Source organism: Pistacia vera, unplaced genomic scaffold (genome assembly GCF_008641045.1).
Source record: "Pistacia vera cultivar Batoury unplaced genomic scaffold, PisVer_v2 Contig36, whole genome shotgun sequence".
Taxonomy (NCBI): domain Eukaryota; kingdom Viridiplantae; phylum Streptophyta; class Magnoliopsida; order Sapindales; family Anacardiaceae; genus Pistacia; species Pistacia vera.
Genome location: NW_022196179.1, coordinates 618,748 through 632,525, shown reverse-complemented (window position 1 = coordinate 632,525; position 13,778 = coordinate 618,748). Strand labels below are relative to the sequence as shown.

Genomic DNA, 13,778 nt, shown 5'->3' with positions numbered 1-13,778 from the left:
GTTTACTCATCGATACAGTTATGCAGGAGACTTTTATACTTGCTTTTACTAATTTGAGTAAACGACATTTTCCCAACCCAAGGTTTGTCTTAATGACATTTTCCCACCCCAAAAGTTTCAAAATACCACTTTTCTATCCAAAGTTTATATTTTGTTAATATCCAAAATATACTTCACTTTCTTAGCCGGCGTTCGACGCATTACCAGGAGCTAGGGTAAGAGGAGTTTTGTAGAGTGGAGACCGGTGAATCGCATGGTGGTGATTGATTGAATATTCGTCGCTGGAAATCAGTTAAGAACAAGAAACTCTAACTTTACAGTGGTTGAAAATTGGCAAGAAATCAGGTGCCGAAATGAAAAGGATTTTATAGATAAGAGATCGCAGGTTCAAATGGTGATGACAGAGAAAATTTTTGCTGTCGGAATCGGCTTTGGGTAGTAACAGAATATTAACTTTGGGTGGGAAAGTGGTAATTTGAAACTTTTTGGGTGGGAAATGGTCATTAAGGCAAACCTTGGTTGGGAAAAAGTCGTTTACTCTAATATCCCTTACGATTTTGTATTGATAGTAAATGTAGCCAGTATTGATTAACAACCAGAAGTGAAAGGAGGAAGAAGCTAATACTCGTAATTCTGAAACGTTTATGAATGCATTATACCCTTCAATAAAAGGAAATCTTGGTCCCCGAATACACAAAGCTACTCATGGTCATTTAGTCGTAGGCAGGAAGTAAGTCGAAGGAGGAAAGTATATAGAGAGTAGCTTCAATAATGAGCTAGCATTCGGATCCCTTCATCAATGGTGACTTAACAACAAAGATTTAATTAGTATTTAGTAACACTTTTTCCGTACATTCACACTTGAAAAACCTATCATATACAGTACATGTATATGTTGTAAATAATATATGAATTAAAGAAGAAATTCTAATAGAGATAATATGCAATATAAAATAAAATAGGTATTATAATAAAAATACAGGAAGAAGTGTTTCTAATTAATGTATATTTATCTATTGTCTCATTTACCAAAATGTGCAAGCTACTTATACTAATTCTTGCCACCATTCTGACCAAGAGGATTGAGAAGGGATGTTGACGTTTTCCTAATTGGCTCCACTTGCATTAGATAATTCTGCAACTTAAATTAGTCAACTCCATTTCCATAGAGTTGGTAGGATAAGAAGTGACCCGGTCTAGGAGATTAACAAGGAATGGTGGAAATCCACTCACTTCAGAACACTACAAATATATTGAAACCCCACATCCTCGAAGCATACATTTCTTGCATATCTATCACATAGTTGGCTGAAAACAAGAAATGGGATCTACCAAACTCATTTCACTTCTCTTCTGTCTCCTGTTGGTCATCTCTACCTCTGCAGCCACTCAGAAAAAGATATCACGTGAGCCTTGTAAAACGCTTGTGGTCTACTTTCATGACATACTTTACAATGGACAGAACGCGGAGAATGCAACTTCAGCAATTGTAGCTGCACCGGCTTGGGGCAACGAGACTATCTTAGCCGAACCAACCCATTTTGGCGACATAATTGTGTTCGATGACCCTATTACCTTAGACAACAATCTGCATTCAACCCCAGTTGGACGTGCACAAGGGCTATATTTATATGACGGGAAACACACCTTTAATACTTGGTTTGGTTTCTCTTTTACGTTCAATTCTACAGGGCACAAGGGTAGCATAACCTTAGCTGGGGCTGATCCATTCTTGGAAAAGACTAGGGATATTCCAGTGATTGGAGGAACTGGTGACTTCTTCATGGCTAGAGGTATTGCCAATTTCATGACTGATGCCTTTGAGGGGGAAGTATATTTTAGGGTCCGCGTTAATATCAGTTTATATGAATGCTGGTGATTTTTTTGCCCTTTTTAATACAAGTTTTTCATGTTTCACGTTGTGGAGTCATGTAAAATGATATTTCAAATAAAACATGATCAAACATGAGGATAAATAATAATGTATTGGCTTCAATTCGCAAATTAACGAAATTTGAGTTTTTCTTTTTTCTGTGAATTGTCTCTCTCTATCAGTTTTATGTAGAGATAAAGAAAAGAAAAGAAAACCTTAAATATTGGGAATTTGGGATATCTAGCGCCTTAACTTTGGTATTTACTACGTACGTATATATAATTATTGGGTCTCCAGACTCTCCGCCAAGAATCTTATCAGAGATGAATTTCCACCAAGAAAGGATATTTCAGTTATTGGAGGAACTGCTGACTTCTTCATGGCCGAGAGGAATTGCCACTTTGATGACTGATGCCTTTGATGGAGAAGTTTACTTTCGGCTACGTATTACTATTAACTTGTACGAGTGTTGGTAATGGTAAAGGTTTAATGGTTATCGAATAATTCTATTTCAACTTGGTACAACTTTTGTACTTTCTATAAGAGCTTCATCATTATTTATCCATTTTTAGCCCTTTGCTTTTATATATGTTTAGTTTATGATACTTTTAATTTATTTTACATCATTCTCTAAGAAATTGATGTTTGTTTGTAGATGCAATAATGCAGAGGCTGATATATTATTAGTTTTTTTGGGTTAAGCAGTGACCAATAGATAAGAAACTCTGCATTCTCCAGGCACAACTAAACTGTTTTATTAACGGATGGGTAGCTTAGTGTTAGTTTTTGAAACGTTTGGTAAATGATTGATTGTTCTTTAAACCTTAGGTGGGTCTTATTGATTTTCCCATTGAACATTATAAAACATATCGGCTTGTCGTTTTTTCCAACTATTACTAACCATTACAACTGGAGGGTTTCTGTATTAACGGACGACTTGTAGGTAGATATTTTAAGCCATGAACGACAAACCACTCAAACATCAACTTGGAAACCGACTTAACATCCTTAATGGGGTTATCTTATCCTTGAATGGTATGGTGAAAGTAGGTAATTTTGGGAAGAAGATAAAAGGTTGTTAGAACTTAAGCCTAAGGGACAGCCCAACCCAAAAGACCGGCCTGATAGGTGGAAGAGCCCCTCGACTTAAGTACCACGCTTGGTGAGTGTGAGATCCCGATGTGGGATCCTAACATTGCACACCCCCCCCCCCCCCTCCTTCAAGAGCTGACGTCTACGATGGCTTTCACTCTATCGATATTGACCCAATGGTAGCCATTGTCCCCTTTGGACGGCTTCACTCACCTATCAGTTATTCGATACAGCACCCACTCCCAAGGAGAGCACACTACACCTTAATCTAGCCATAGGTAGCCCTTTCCACAGCCCAACTCTCAAAGAAAGCACCAATGTTAGAACTTAAGCCCAAAGGAGAGCCTAACCCAAAAGATTGGCTTGATAGGTCGAAGAGCCCCTAGGCTTAAGTACCACACTTGGAGGGTGTGAGATCTCGATGTGGGATCCTAACAAAGGCTGAAAATTTATTGGCGCTATACACAGATAGCTTTTCTCTCTATCTTCTGTGTATTGATAGTTTAAGAAAGAAAGAAATATGACCAAAGGTTCAGAGTCAGTGCAAGTGTGAAAGCCATGCGAAGCATAATGCTATCATGGAGCGTTTTGAAGGCACATTATTTGCCTTCATCTCCTAAACCTTCAAAATCTTGTAACGCCTGTTTCTTTTCTTTCAACTCTTTCTCCAAGAACCACCTTCGAAGCTCTCTCTTCGCAACCTAAGTCTCATTTTTTTTCCAGGTATTTCTATTGAATTTCATAACTTCAAGAACTGAACGAATCATTTTAGTTAAAAATTGAAATGACAAGGTTTTTTTGTTATGTAGGGACTCCAAAAAGTGGTGTCACAACAGAAGTGATGAGTGGTTTGGGTGCTCTCTACAGGTAGTGTTAAAAAATCAGGATGTCCTTGTAAGATTTCTTAGCAATCTTGTTGTTCTTCTTAGTTTTTAAAAAAAAAAAAAAAAAAATTGCTATACATTTTAGAGAATGTTATGCCTAAAATATCAGGGCTAACGTAAGCTCACATCAGTAAGCACCAATTAGAGTTCAGGAAAGCTTTGCACTATCTAGAATCTACCACGTTGCCCTAAGACAGAGGGAATACGGTTGTCACCAACCCAACAGATTCAAGTTATGTCTGTGAATGAACGAAGTCCGCACACCCATCCAAGCCCTAGATAATTTGAGGACATCTCTTAAGTTATCAGCCAATGGGACGTAAGGAAGGACTTGCACGGCACCTACCCACTTGCAGACTTGTAATCATTATCTTGAATACGGCAGCTATAAATAGAGGACTCCCTCTTAAAAAATTAGGATCTTTGATTTTCATAATCACAAATAGCAAAGACAACCTACGGGAAAGAGACTGGCTTAATATTTCTTTCTGAATATACAATCCTTGTACTTCTATTCATTGTTCGCGATCTCTTGTAATTTGGCTAATAACTAGAAACACTTATATAAAAGACAACAGTGGATGTAGGAATCGCTTTAAGCATCCAAATTACTATAAAATTCCCACTGTCTTATTTATTATTGAGTCTTTGCACTTTGTTATAACCTTATCTTCACTCAAATTAATCACATGTAATTTCTAAGACTCTCTTAGCACTTTGCACGTGCGAGGTCGTTGGTGTCAAAATCAAGCATCAACAGTTTGGCACTAGAAGGAGGGCGAGATTTCACATTAGCTCTTCATTTGGAATTTTTAACTGATCAATCAGTTTTACTAGTAAACTTATGGCTCAAGGTCTTGAAACCGAGCGCACTATCACCAATAACAAGGAGACCCTCGAGTTTAGGAGATTACTCTCTCGAAGTAACTCCACCTCCCCAAAGTACTACAGTGGGCAACCCCTCAACTTCTCAGCTAGATCCGGCTGTTATGGATTATCTGGAAAGGTTTAACAACACTCTTCAAATGATGAACCAAAGGTTAGATCGTCTGGATCAAGTCATACTAAAGCATGGAAACGAGCAAAAGCTCATACCACGCACACTATAGTGTGCAAAGAAAAGGGAAAGCAAGTGGCTAATCATGGGCCAAAAGGCTCTAAAGGGCCAGGGAATAGTGGTCACGAGACAGGGCGAATACATGTAGCTTTGAGACTTGGCAGTATGTCGCACTGTGAGCCATCTCATGCCATATCACAAGGGCACCCCCACAAGAGTGCTCGGCAAGAAGATTCTCAGCATCGCCAGAATGATAGTCCTAACCACCACTGCGAGGGAAATATCCACCATCTGTGGGTCGGTTCTAACCACCGCAGAGATAGGAGAACTCCCCAAGTCATTCAGTGCCTTCACAGGGCTCCAGCCAGCATGTGTCAAGGCCCATCAAAGGCTCTAGCTAAGGCAGGGAAGATTCCGACCTGTAGTCCTTCCTTGATCGCAATCATAGGGAATGTAACTATATTGTGGAAAGTTATCCTTAGAGGGCTCCGCTTCCTCTAAATAGAAGAGTTATAGTGAGCTTTGGATCAACTTAAAGCTTAACAGAATGAGCGAGGGCAGGTCGCTAAGGTGTCTCCCTTTTCTCTAGCAGTTTTGACTGCTCCTCTCCCGTCAAGATTTAGAATACCCGAGATGAGAGCATTCGATGGGAATTCTAATCTGCAAGATCATCTTTATGACTTTAACGACCTCATGGAGCTTCACCAAGTTTCCAACTTGGCGAAATGTTGCTACTTAGAAGTGACTCTGACTACCCATGCTAAACATTGGTTCAAATTGCTTCCACCAAGGTTTATCAACTCGTGACAACAAATGAATTCGTTATTTTTGAGACACTCCCAAGCCAATCGAAAGTTCTCAATGCCATTAAAGTATCTCAGTAACATACAATAAGAGAAGAATGAATTCCTCTAGTTCGACATTGACAGATTTCAAGGGAACTGAATAAGGTAGCTAATGCGCTTGAAGATTCAGTTCGAACTCTAATTAGTGCTGGAGTTCGCCTGCAAACCGAGCTATGGAAGAAACTACAATCTGAGGACAATATTTCTCTCACTCGCTTCTACAACCTTATAGAAAAATATCTGAGAATATAAAATTTATTAACAGCTTTAGGTTGCCACGACCCAGAGCTTTTCAATCAGTGCTTCCAGTCGAAGAGAGAAAAAATGGGGGGAGAGTAGTAGAAGACCTGATCGCAAATGGGCTAATGACGATTAGAGATTGGGAAAGAAACAATGGTTTGAGCCCAAGAAATCCTATGCCCAAGTTCCCTGTCGCAATCGTAATCCAGATCTATTTACTTCGCTCAATGCATCAGTTTCAGTTATTCTAGATAAGTTAGAAGAAACTAATATGTTTGGAGAGCCAAAGCCTATGAAAAAACCCACATCTAAAAGAAACAACAAGAAATATTGCCGTTACCATCAGGATAATGGGCATTATACCAATGAGTGTCGAGCTCTTAAGTAGGCAATTGAAGACCTCCTTCAAAAAAGGCACTTCAAGGAGTATGTTGATGGTCTAACTTCCACTAGAAAGAAGGATCAAGAGGGCGATGGAAAGAAGCATCGAGGTCGCAAGGGTCTCCATCTAATAAGGACTATCTTTGCGAGACTACATATCATTGGGAACTCTCGAAGTGCTTAGGAGAAATATGCTCGAGAGGCTTAGCAAAAGCTATTAAATGTCTTAAATCTAGCACCGCGACCTAGTAAGGTGTACAGAGAAGAAGAGATTGCCTTTTCTAAAAAAGACATGGTACGACTGCATCACCCTCATGAGGATGCACTGGTCATCGCGGCTTAAATAGGAAGGTGCGAAATCCACAAGATGTTAGTGGACAATATGAGCAACATGAATATCTTGTTTCAGTGAGCTTTCGTGGAAATGCAATTAGAAAAGAAAGATTTGAAGCCTATCTCCATTCCTCTGTATGGGTTTACAAGAGATCATCTGATTCTTAGAGGAACAATTTCACTTCCTGTCACTTTGGGAGAAATCCTCAAAGTGACCAAAATGACAGAATTTCTGCTAGTAGATTATCCATCAGCTTTTACCATCCCGTGACGACCTGCACTACATAATTTCAAGGTTGTCACCTCCGTTTACCATCTAAAGATAAAGTTTCCCACTCAAATAGGGTGTGGGGAAGTCAAGAGATCTCAACGTGAATCTCTCGACTGTTATATTAGAGTAGTGCAGATGATATGCAAAGGGAAAAGGAAGCATGTGGGTATTCCCAAACAAGCAATGGCGATCAGCAAGATCGAACCACGGCCTGATCCAGTGGAAGACAGTATTGATCTTCATGTTCAAGAGGAGTATTCCCATTGTGGGCCAGTTGAGACTTTATCTAAGGTTTCTATCAACTAGAGTGAGCCGACTCATGTACTAAGAATCGGAAGCAATCTCAGCTCTTAGCTCGCACTTGATTTAAAGACTTCCTCATACAAAATATAGATGTTTTTGTATGAACTCATGCTGACATGACTGGGATCAGCCCAAATGTTATATGTCATGCACTTAACATTGATAATGAATTCAAACCAATTTGCCAAAAGAGAAAAGCTATAGACCCAGAGCGCTATACAGCTCTTAAGGTTGAGGTAGATAAGCTCATCTTAATCAGGTTCATTCAGGAAGCTCATTACCCTAGTTCAATCGTCAATCTTGTTTTGGTGAAAAAACCCAACGGCAAGTGGCAAACTTGTGTTGATTTCATAGATCTCAACAAAGCTTGCCCAAAGGACAGTTTCCCTCTACCAAGAATTTATCAGTTTGTTGATGTTACTTCTAGGCACGAGCTATTAAGCTTTATGAATGTCTATTCGGGTGTAACCAGATTTTGATGTTCACGTCTAACGAGGAGCATACCTTGTTTATCATAGATCGAGGACTGTACTACTATAAAGTTATGCCCTTCGGTCTGAAAAATGTTTTCTGAGCAGATTAGATAATCAATGGAGTTCTATGTCGATGACATGGTAACCAAGTTGCATGTCTCTTCAGGTCACATAGCTAACCTAGCAGAAATGTTCGATATACTCTGAAAGTATAGAATGAAACTTAACCCTCTTAAGTGTTCATTTGGAGTATCCTTGGGAAAATTCCTAGGGTATATGGTTAACCATCGGGGAATTGAAGTCAACCTCGAGAAGATCTAAGCTCTTTTAGATATGAAAAGTCTTGCTAATTGCAAACAAGTTCAGAGCTTGAATTGGAGATCAGAGGCTCTTAGTTGCTTCATAACAAGAGCAACAAATTGATGTTTTCCATTTTTCAATATACTCAAAGCCAATAAGAGATTTGAATGGACTCTAGAGTGTGAACGAGCCTTCTAGAGCATAAAAGAGCATCTTGGAAAACCACCTCTTTTGTCCAAGCCTCTTCCCAAGGAAATTTTATTTCTCCACCTGTCCGTCTCTCAGTATGAGATCAACGTAGCTCTCATTCGGGAAGAGGATAGAATTCAGTGGCTAGTGTATTACATGAGCAAACAATTACTAGATGTCGAATCAAGGTACCCAGAATTGGAACAATTAGCTTATGCCTTGCTAATCGCTTCCAGAAAGTTACGACCTTACTTCCATGCCCATACCATTCATGTATTGACTAACTATCTACTTAGGCAGGTCCTCCAAAATCCAAAAGCCTTGGGTAGATTGCTCAAGTGGGTTGTGGAATTGAGTCAGTTTGATCTGCATTATAGATCAAAGCAGCTATTAAAGGACAAGTTCTCATTGGTTTATATCGGAGTTCTCTTATCAACCAAATCAAGAACCCAAACAGCCAACTAATGAAGTCATCCAAGAAACTGTTTGAAACTTGTCAACTTGGAGTCTTTATGTTAATGGTTCTTCTAATAGAAGAAGAGTCGAAGTTGGCCTTCTACTTATTAGTCCTAAGGGAACTTGCATTTACGGAGTTCTTAGGTTCAGATTCAAAGCTACAAATAATAAGGCCGAGTATGAAACGTTATTTGCTAGTCATGACTAGCAAGAGAAATGGGATCAGATATGATTGACATCAATAGCAATTCCCAACTGGTAATCAGATTTTGGGAGAATATCAAGCCAAAGAAAAGAATATGATTAGTTACTTGAAGAAAGCTAAGGCCGCACTCAAGCCCTTCAAGCATTACATGATCAAGCAAATCCCGAGAGATAGTAATTCAATCGCAGATGCTTTAGCAAAGATAGCTTCATCACTGGACTTCGATCTATCAGATAGTATCCTGATCAAATACATCGAAGTTCCCAATATCAACTCACCCGACCAGACAGTGGCTACAACTGAATCCGTGTCTTGGATGACTCCAATCATTCAGTATCTCAAAGAAGGAATTCTTCCTAACAGCAAGACTGGGGCAAGACTTTTGCAGACTAGAGCTGCTCGTTACATTCTCATCAGAGATCAGTTGTTAGCACTCCCCTCCTCCGATGTGTAACAGATGAAGAAGCAGACTACATCATGAGAGAGTATATTAAGGGATCTGTAGTAATCACACTGCTACATGATCTCTTACTAATAATATTATCTATCTAGGATATTATTGACCCCTACTTCATGAACTTATAACTTTGTGAAAAAATGTGACAAGTGCCAGAGATTCACGAACATCCCGCGAGCTCATTTCCACCAGTTGATAATGATGACCAGTCATTCGTCATTCGTTATATGGGGAATTGATCTCATCGGTCCTATGCTAACTAGTTAGGGTGGTGTAAAAAATGTTGTGGTCATAATGGATTATTTCACTAAGTAGTTCAAAGCAGAACCTTTGGCCGCGATCACCACTAAGAAGCTCAAAGACTTCGTCTTCAAGAACAAAATGTGTCGCTATAGAATTCCTCATACACTCATCTTGGATAATGGGAAACAGTTCAACAATGAGGATTTCAAGTAGTTTTGCAAATAGCTAGGGATTAACCAAAAATTTGCCTCAGTAGCAAGACCACAAGCTAATGATCAAGTTGAGACTATCAACAAAACTATTAAGCACACATTGAATGCCAAGCTTGCTACTGGTTCACTTTGGAAAGTATTTGATTCATTTCTCATTGGCATATGGCTGCGAGGCAATGGTCCAGTGGAAGTAGAAACTGGTTCACTTCGAAAAGAATTTTACAATGAATCAAATAATGAAGCATTTATGCATGCAAGTCTGGACTTAGTTAAATCACTGCAATAAAGCTCGGTTAAGCATAGCTTCTAACCAATAGCAGGCAAAAAAATTCTTCAACTCCAAAGTCAGGAGAAAAGACTTTCAGGTTAGCGACCTGGTTCTAAAAGAAGTCCTTCTTGATACAAAAGAACCAAGTGCAAGAGTATTATGACTTAACTGGGAAGGCCCATATTGTGTCTCTAAAGTGATACGACCTTGGACGTATTATCTTAAAAGGCCTAATGATTCTAAAGTACTGCAAGCTTAGAATGTTGAGCATTTACACCCTTATTATCAGTAATTTCAAACTCTTGTATAGCTTATGCAATCTATTTTACTTGTAAATGTCGTGAATAAGATTATCTCACTTCTTCTTCAAGAATTACTTGTGTCATAATCTCAAATTTTAATAATCTTATAATTTACAATGTTTTACAAGTTTTGCGATCAAAAGAGCTATATTTTTTTTGTGAAGTACTTAAGCTATAAAAGTGCTATCACAATTGGTCAAAAGTCTATTTATATATTTCAAAAAATATATATATGGACAACCAAAAGAGCTACAAAGAAAAGCAGAAGGAAATAAAAAAGACTATTTGCAAACAGATAGAAAAGAAGTCAATCATTTGCTTGAGCATCAGAATCCCTGACTTCGGTTACTATGACCTCAAGATCGATTGCTTGATCTTCAGGGATTTCTGTTTCATGTTGATCTTCCTCTTGGACAAATTCTTGATCTTCTTGCTCTTTGGAAGATTGCATTGATGCAAGAATTACTTGATACTCTTCGGGGAGGTTAGAAATGTCTAGATTTGGGTTGTTCAGCCGCAAGCTATGAATGATTTTCAAAGCCCAATGAGCAGCTTTCCTTTCCAACTCACAGTTCAATTGCTTCATCTGCTTTGTTAGCGAAGTGATATGCCCATGAGCTATCTCGAGCTCTGTGTCTTTTGCCCTTCTATCCCTTTCTAAGGTTTCCCATAGCTCAGTTTGAGACTTTTCTATCACTTTCTCACGCTTTATGCTCTCTTGCAACTCCTTCTCTCTTTGATTTAGGTCTTTAGTGAGCTTCGCTATTGTTATCTGGAGCTCTTTGGTTTGGTCGTCCCTCTTTTGAAGCTCGTGCTTCTGGAACTCTACTATTCATCGAGCAGAGTCCCTTTTCTGCTAGATATGTGCTTACTTGAAGTTGAGCGTTACTTGCTGCTTCATTTGAAATCGCAAGGGCTTGCTTCAATTTGGTGACCTCTTCCTTCATTTCATGAAGCTTTCTAAAAGAGTTCATCTTCATCTTATTATGAGCAACATTCAGAGCAAGCAGAGATTACAAAAGAAAGGGATAAAGAGTTTTTTTTTTTTAATAAAAACTTGGGAACCCGACTTGTAAAAAAAAGTTCGTGAAAAGAAAATTTTGTTTTACCTAGCTTTGCATTTGAAGTGTCATGGCCACCAGGTCAGAAGGTCGGGAGGCCACGTACCTCTCAAATGTTGATGTCAGTTGTCACTCCAAAAGGGTGAAGACCACTGGTCTTATATGGTCTGGCATCTGCCCTAGAAGGTCGAGCAGATTTTGACTTTGACTTTGCCTTTAAGTGGTGGGGACCTCTTCGATTTGCTCTTCGCCAGTTTCCCCTTGAGTGGTCGTGCCTTTCTTCCCTTGCGAAGTTCTTAGGGCTGAAGCGACCTTTAAGGAAAGAGGTTGGTAGGGCTGTAGCCCACCTGGTAACATTCTGAAGTCTTCTGACTCAGTTTCAGATTCTTCAGTTGGTATTACTCTCCTTTTCTTCAAACCCGTGGTTTTCTTCTTCGTCAGGCGAGCAATAGCAGGTTGGGGAGCTTCTTCATTTCTCTCTACAATTGGTTTCCTTTTGGCACTAGCTTAGGTCCTTATTATAGGGACATCGCTAGAAGTCACTCCAGCTAGTCTAGTCGGATTTAGCCTTGGAAAGGTAATTCCCGTAGACTTCTTCAACATCTTTGATTGCATGGTTGCTGCATGGCATACGAACACATCAACAAAAATAGTCTAATTCTATAAAAAGACTTGGGTTTTTTTTGTTTAAGAAATACTTATGAACTGAACTATCTAAGTATGCGTAAGGAGGAAAGAATCTATATTTTCGGAGATTCTCAGTTGTCACGAGCAACTTTGTGTCATGACTTTGTTCGAGAAGTCAACCAAATGTTTCGATATGACTACAATTATTCAACAGCTGCAACTTGGTTGTTTTGTTTTCTACAAAGAAAAGAGTTTGTTAATTTATTGTCTAAAAAAGAATTAAGTTCAAAGGACAAGCAACCTGAAAATTGAAAGAAAAACCTACCTGGTTCCTTAAATTTATAAACACCGTCGTACTTGAAAAAAAAAATATTTGGTCTCATAAGCCCCCACATAACTGGGGTAACCAAATATCCCTCCTTCGATCGTTAATCGCTTAGAAAGGTAGTACGAGTCCTTGTACTTACTCTTCTTTAAGATGTAGGCACAAACGAGCTCCTGCGTCTTTGGCTTCCCGAGTCCATGTTCACCAAATGATATATACATACCAATAGCTATCATATATGCATTCGGCATCAGTTGGAATGGAACAATCTAGAAGTGGTCGAGGATCGACCTGGTGTAAGGGTGGAGGGGTATCCTCACTTGAAAGTGGCTTCCGAGATCAAAGTCATTCCTTCAAGAGGATCCTAAGCAGTGTGCACCTCTGTTGGTACATGTCCACGTCAATCGCGTACTAGTCTACTGCACTCTCGATCTTGTTCGTTGTGACAGTAGATTTTACCACCTTTCTGGGACCTGCCGAGGTGCCAAGTTTCTCCAGCTGTTCTCGTCTCAAGGACCTTCGTTGCCTTTAGAGTCTATAAAAGTATGACATTTAGGGAAGACTCAAACCCTAAATAGTCTACCTCGTATGACAACTCAAAATAGTAAAAGAACTTTGGTTTGTCTTCCATAGCCGTCAAAGCTCCTAAAAACCCTAAAAACTCTTAAGAATAATCTTCTAAGACTCTTTACCCTAAGTTTTGAACCCTTAAGTGTTTCTTTCGAACACTACCTAGAAATGCTTCCTGTCTAAGCCTACCAGACACCCATAGCCACCATGACTGTAAAAATGATTTTTTGCAAGAATGGAAAAAAAAAAGAAAAAGGAAGAATTTTTTTTACCTCTTGGTTGCTTGGAACGGGTGCTTTGTTATGGCGTTGGGTTCGCATGAACTAGAAGAAGAAGAAAGGATTTTTTGAAGACTAAAAACGCTTTCTTTCTCTCTAAAAAATCTGAGTTTTTCTAGGAAGTTAGGGCAAGAGTAGGGGTGAAAGACGACATTTGGTTTCTTTTATAAGTGACATTTGGGCGAGAACACGCTCCTAGCCATAGATTGTGATGATGTGTCATCAATCTATGCAAAGAGTACCTGCCACGCTTCGTGAAAATCAACCGGCACATTTCTTCATTGAAAAAGCCAAACGCCAGCATGATTATCTCCTCCACATTAAATGCGCCCTCATCCGCATTTAATGCACCAAAAGGGAATGTCGTTTCAGCATGGCTTGTATTTAATGCTCTTGGCTGACACTTATTGGGCGCAGAGACACATCTATCAGATAAAGCTTATTTTATTAAATAAGCCAGCTGTCAAGCGTAACAGATAACATATGAAAAGGTTGTTCAAAAAAGACATTTATCCAACATGTCATACTCAAAC

At 39.2% G+C, this 13,778-nt stretch overlaps 1 protein-coding gene across 1 annotated transcript; it reads left to right on the top strand.

Moving 5' to 3' along the window:
• Positions 1-1,238: 1,238 nt before the first annotated feature.
• LOC116139936 (disease resistance response protein 206-like) lies at positions 1,239-2,388 on the top strand. Its single transcript, XM_031425580.1, has one exon. It carries the CDS (start codon positions 1,322-1,324, stop codon positions 1,877-1,879), a length of 558 nt encoding a protein of 185 aa, XP_031281440.1. The 5' UTR covers positions 1,239-1,321; the 3' UTR covers positions 1,880-2,388.
• The last annotated feature ends 11,390 nt before the right edge of the window (positions 2,389-13,778 follow it).

Coding starts and splice junctions, on each gene's coding strand:
- LOC116139936 (XM_031425580.1), top strand. CDS start 1,322: ATGGGATCTACCAAACTCATTTCACTTCTCTTCTGTCTCCTGTTGGTC.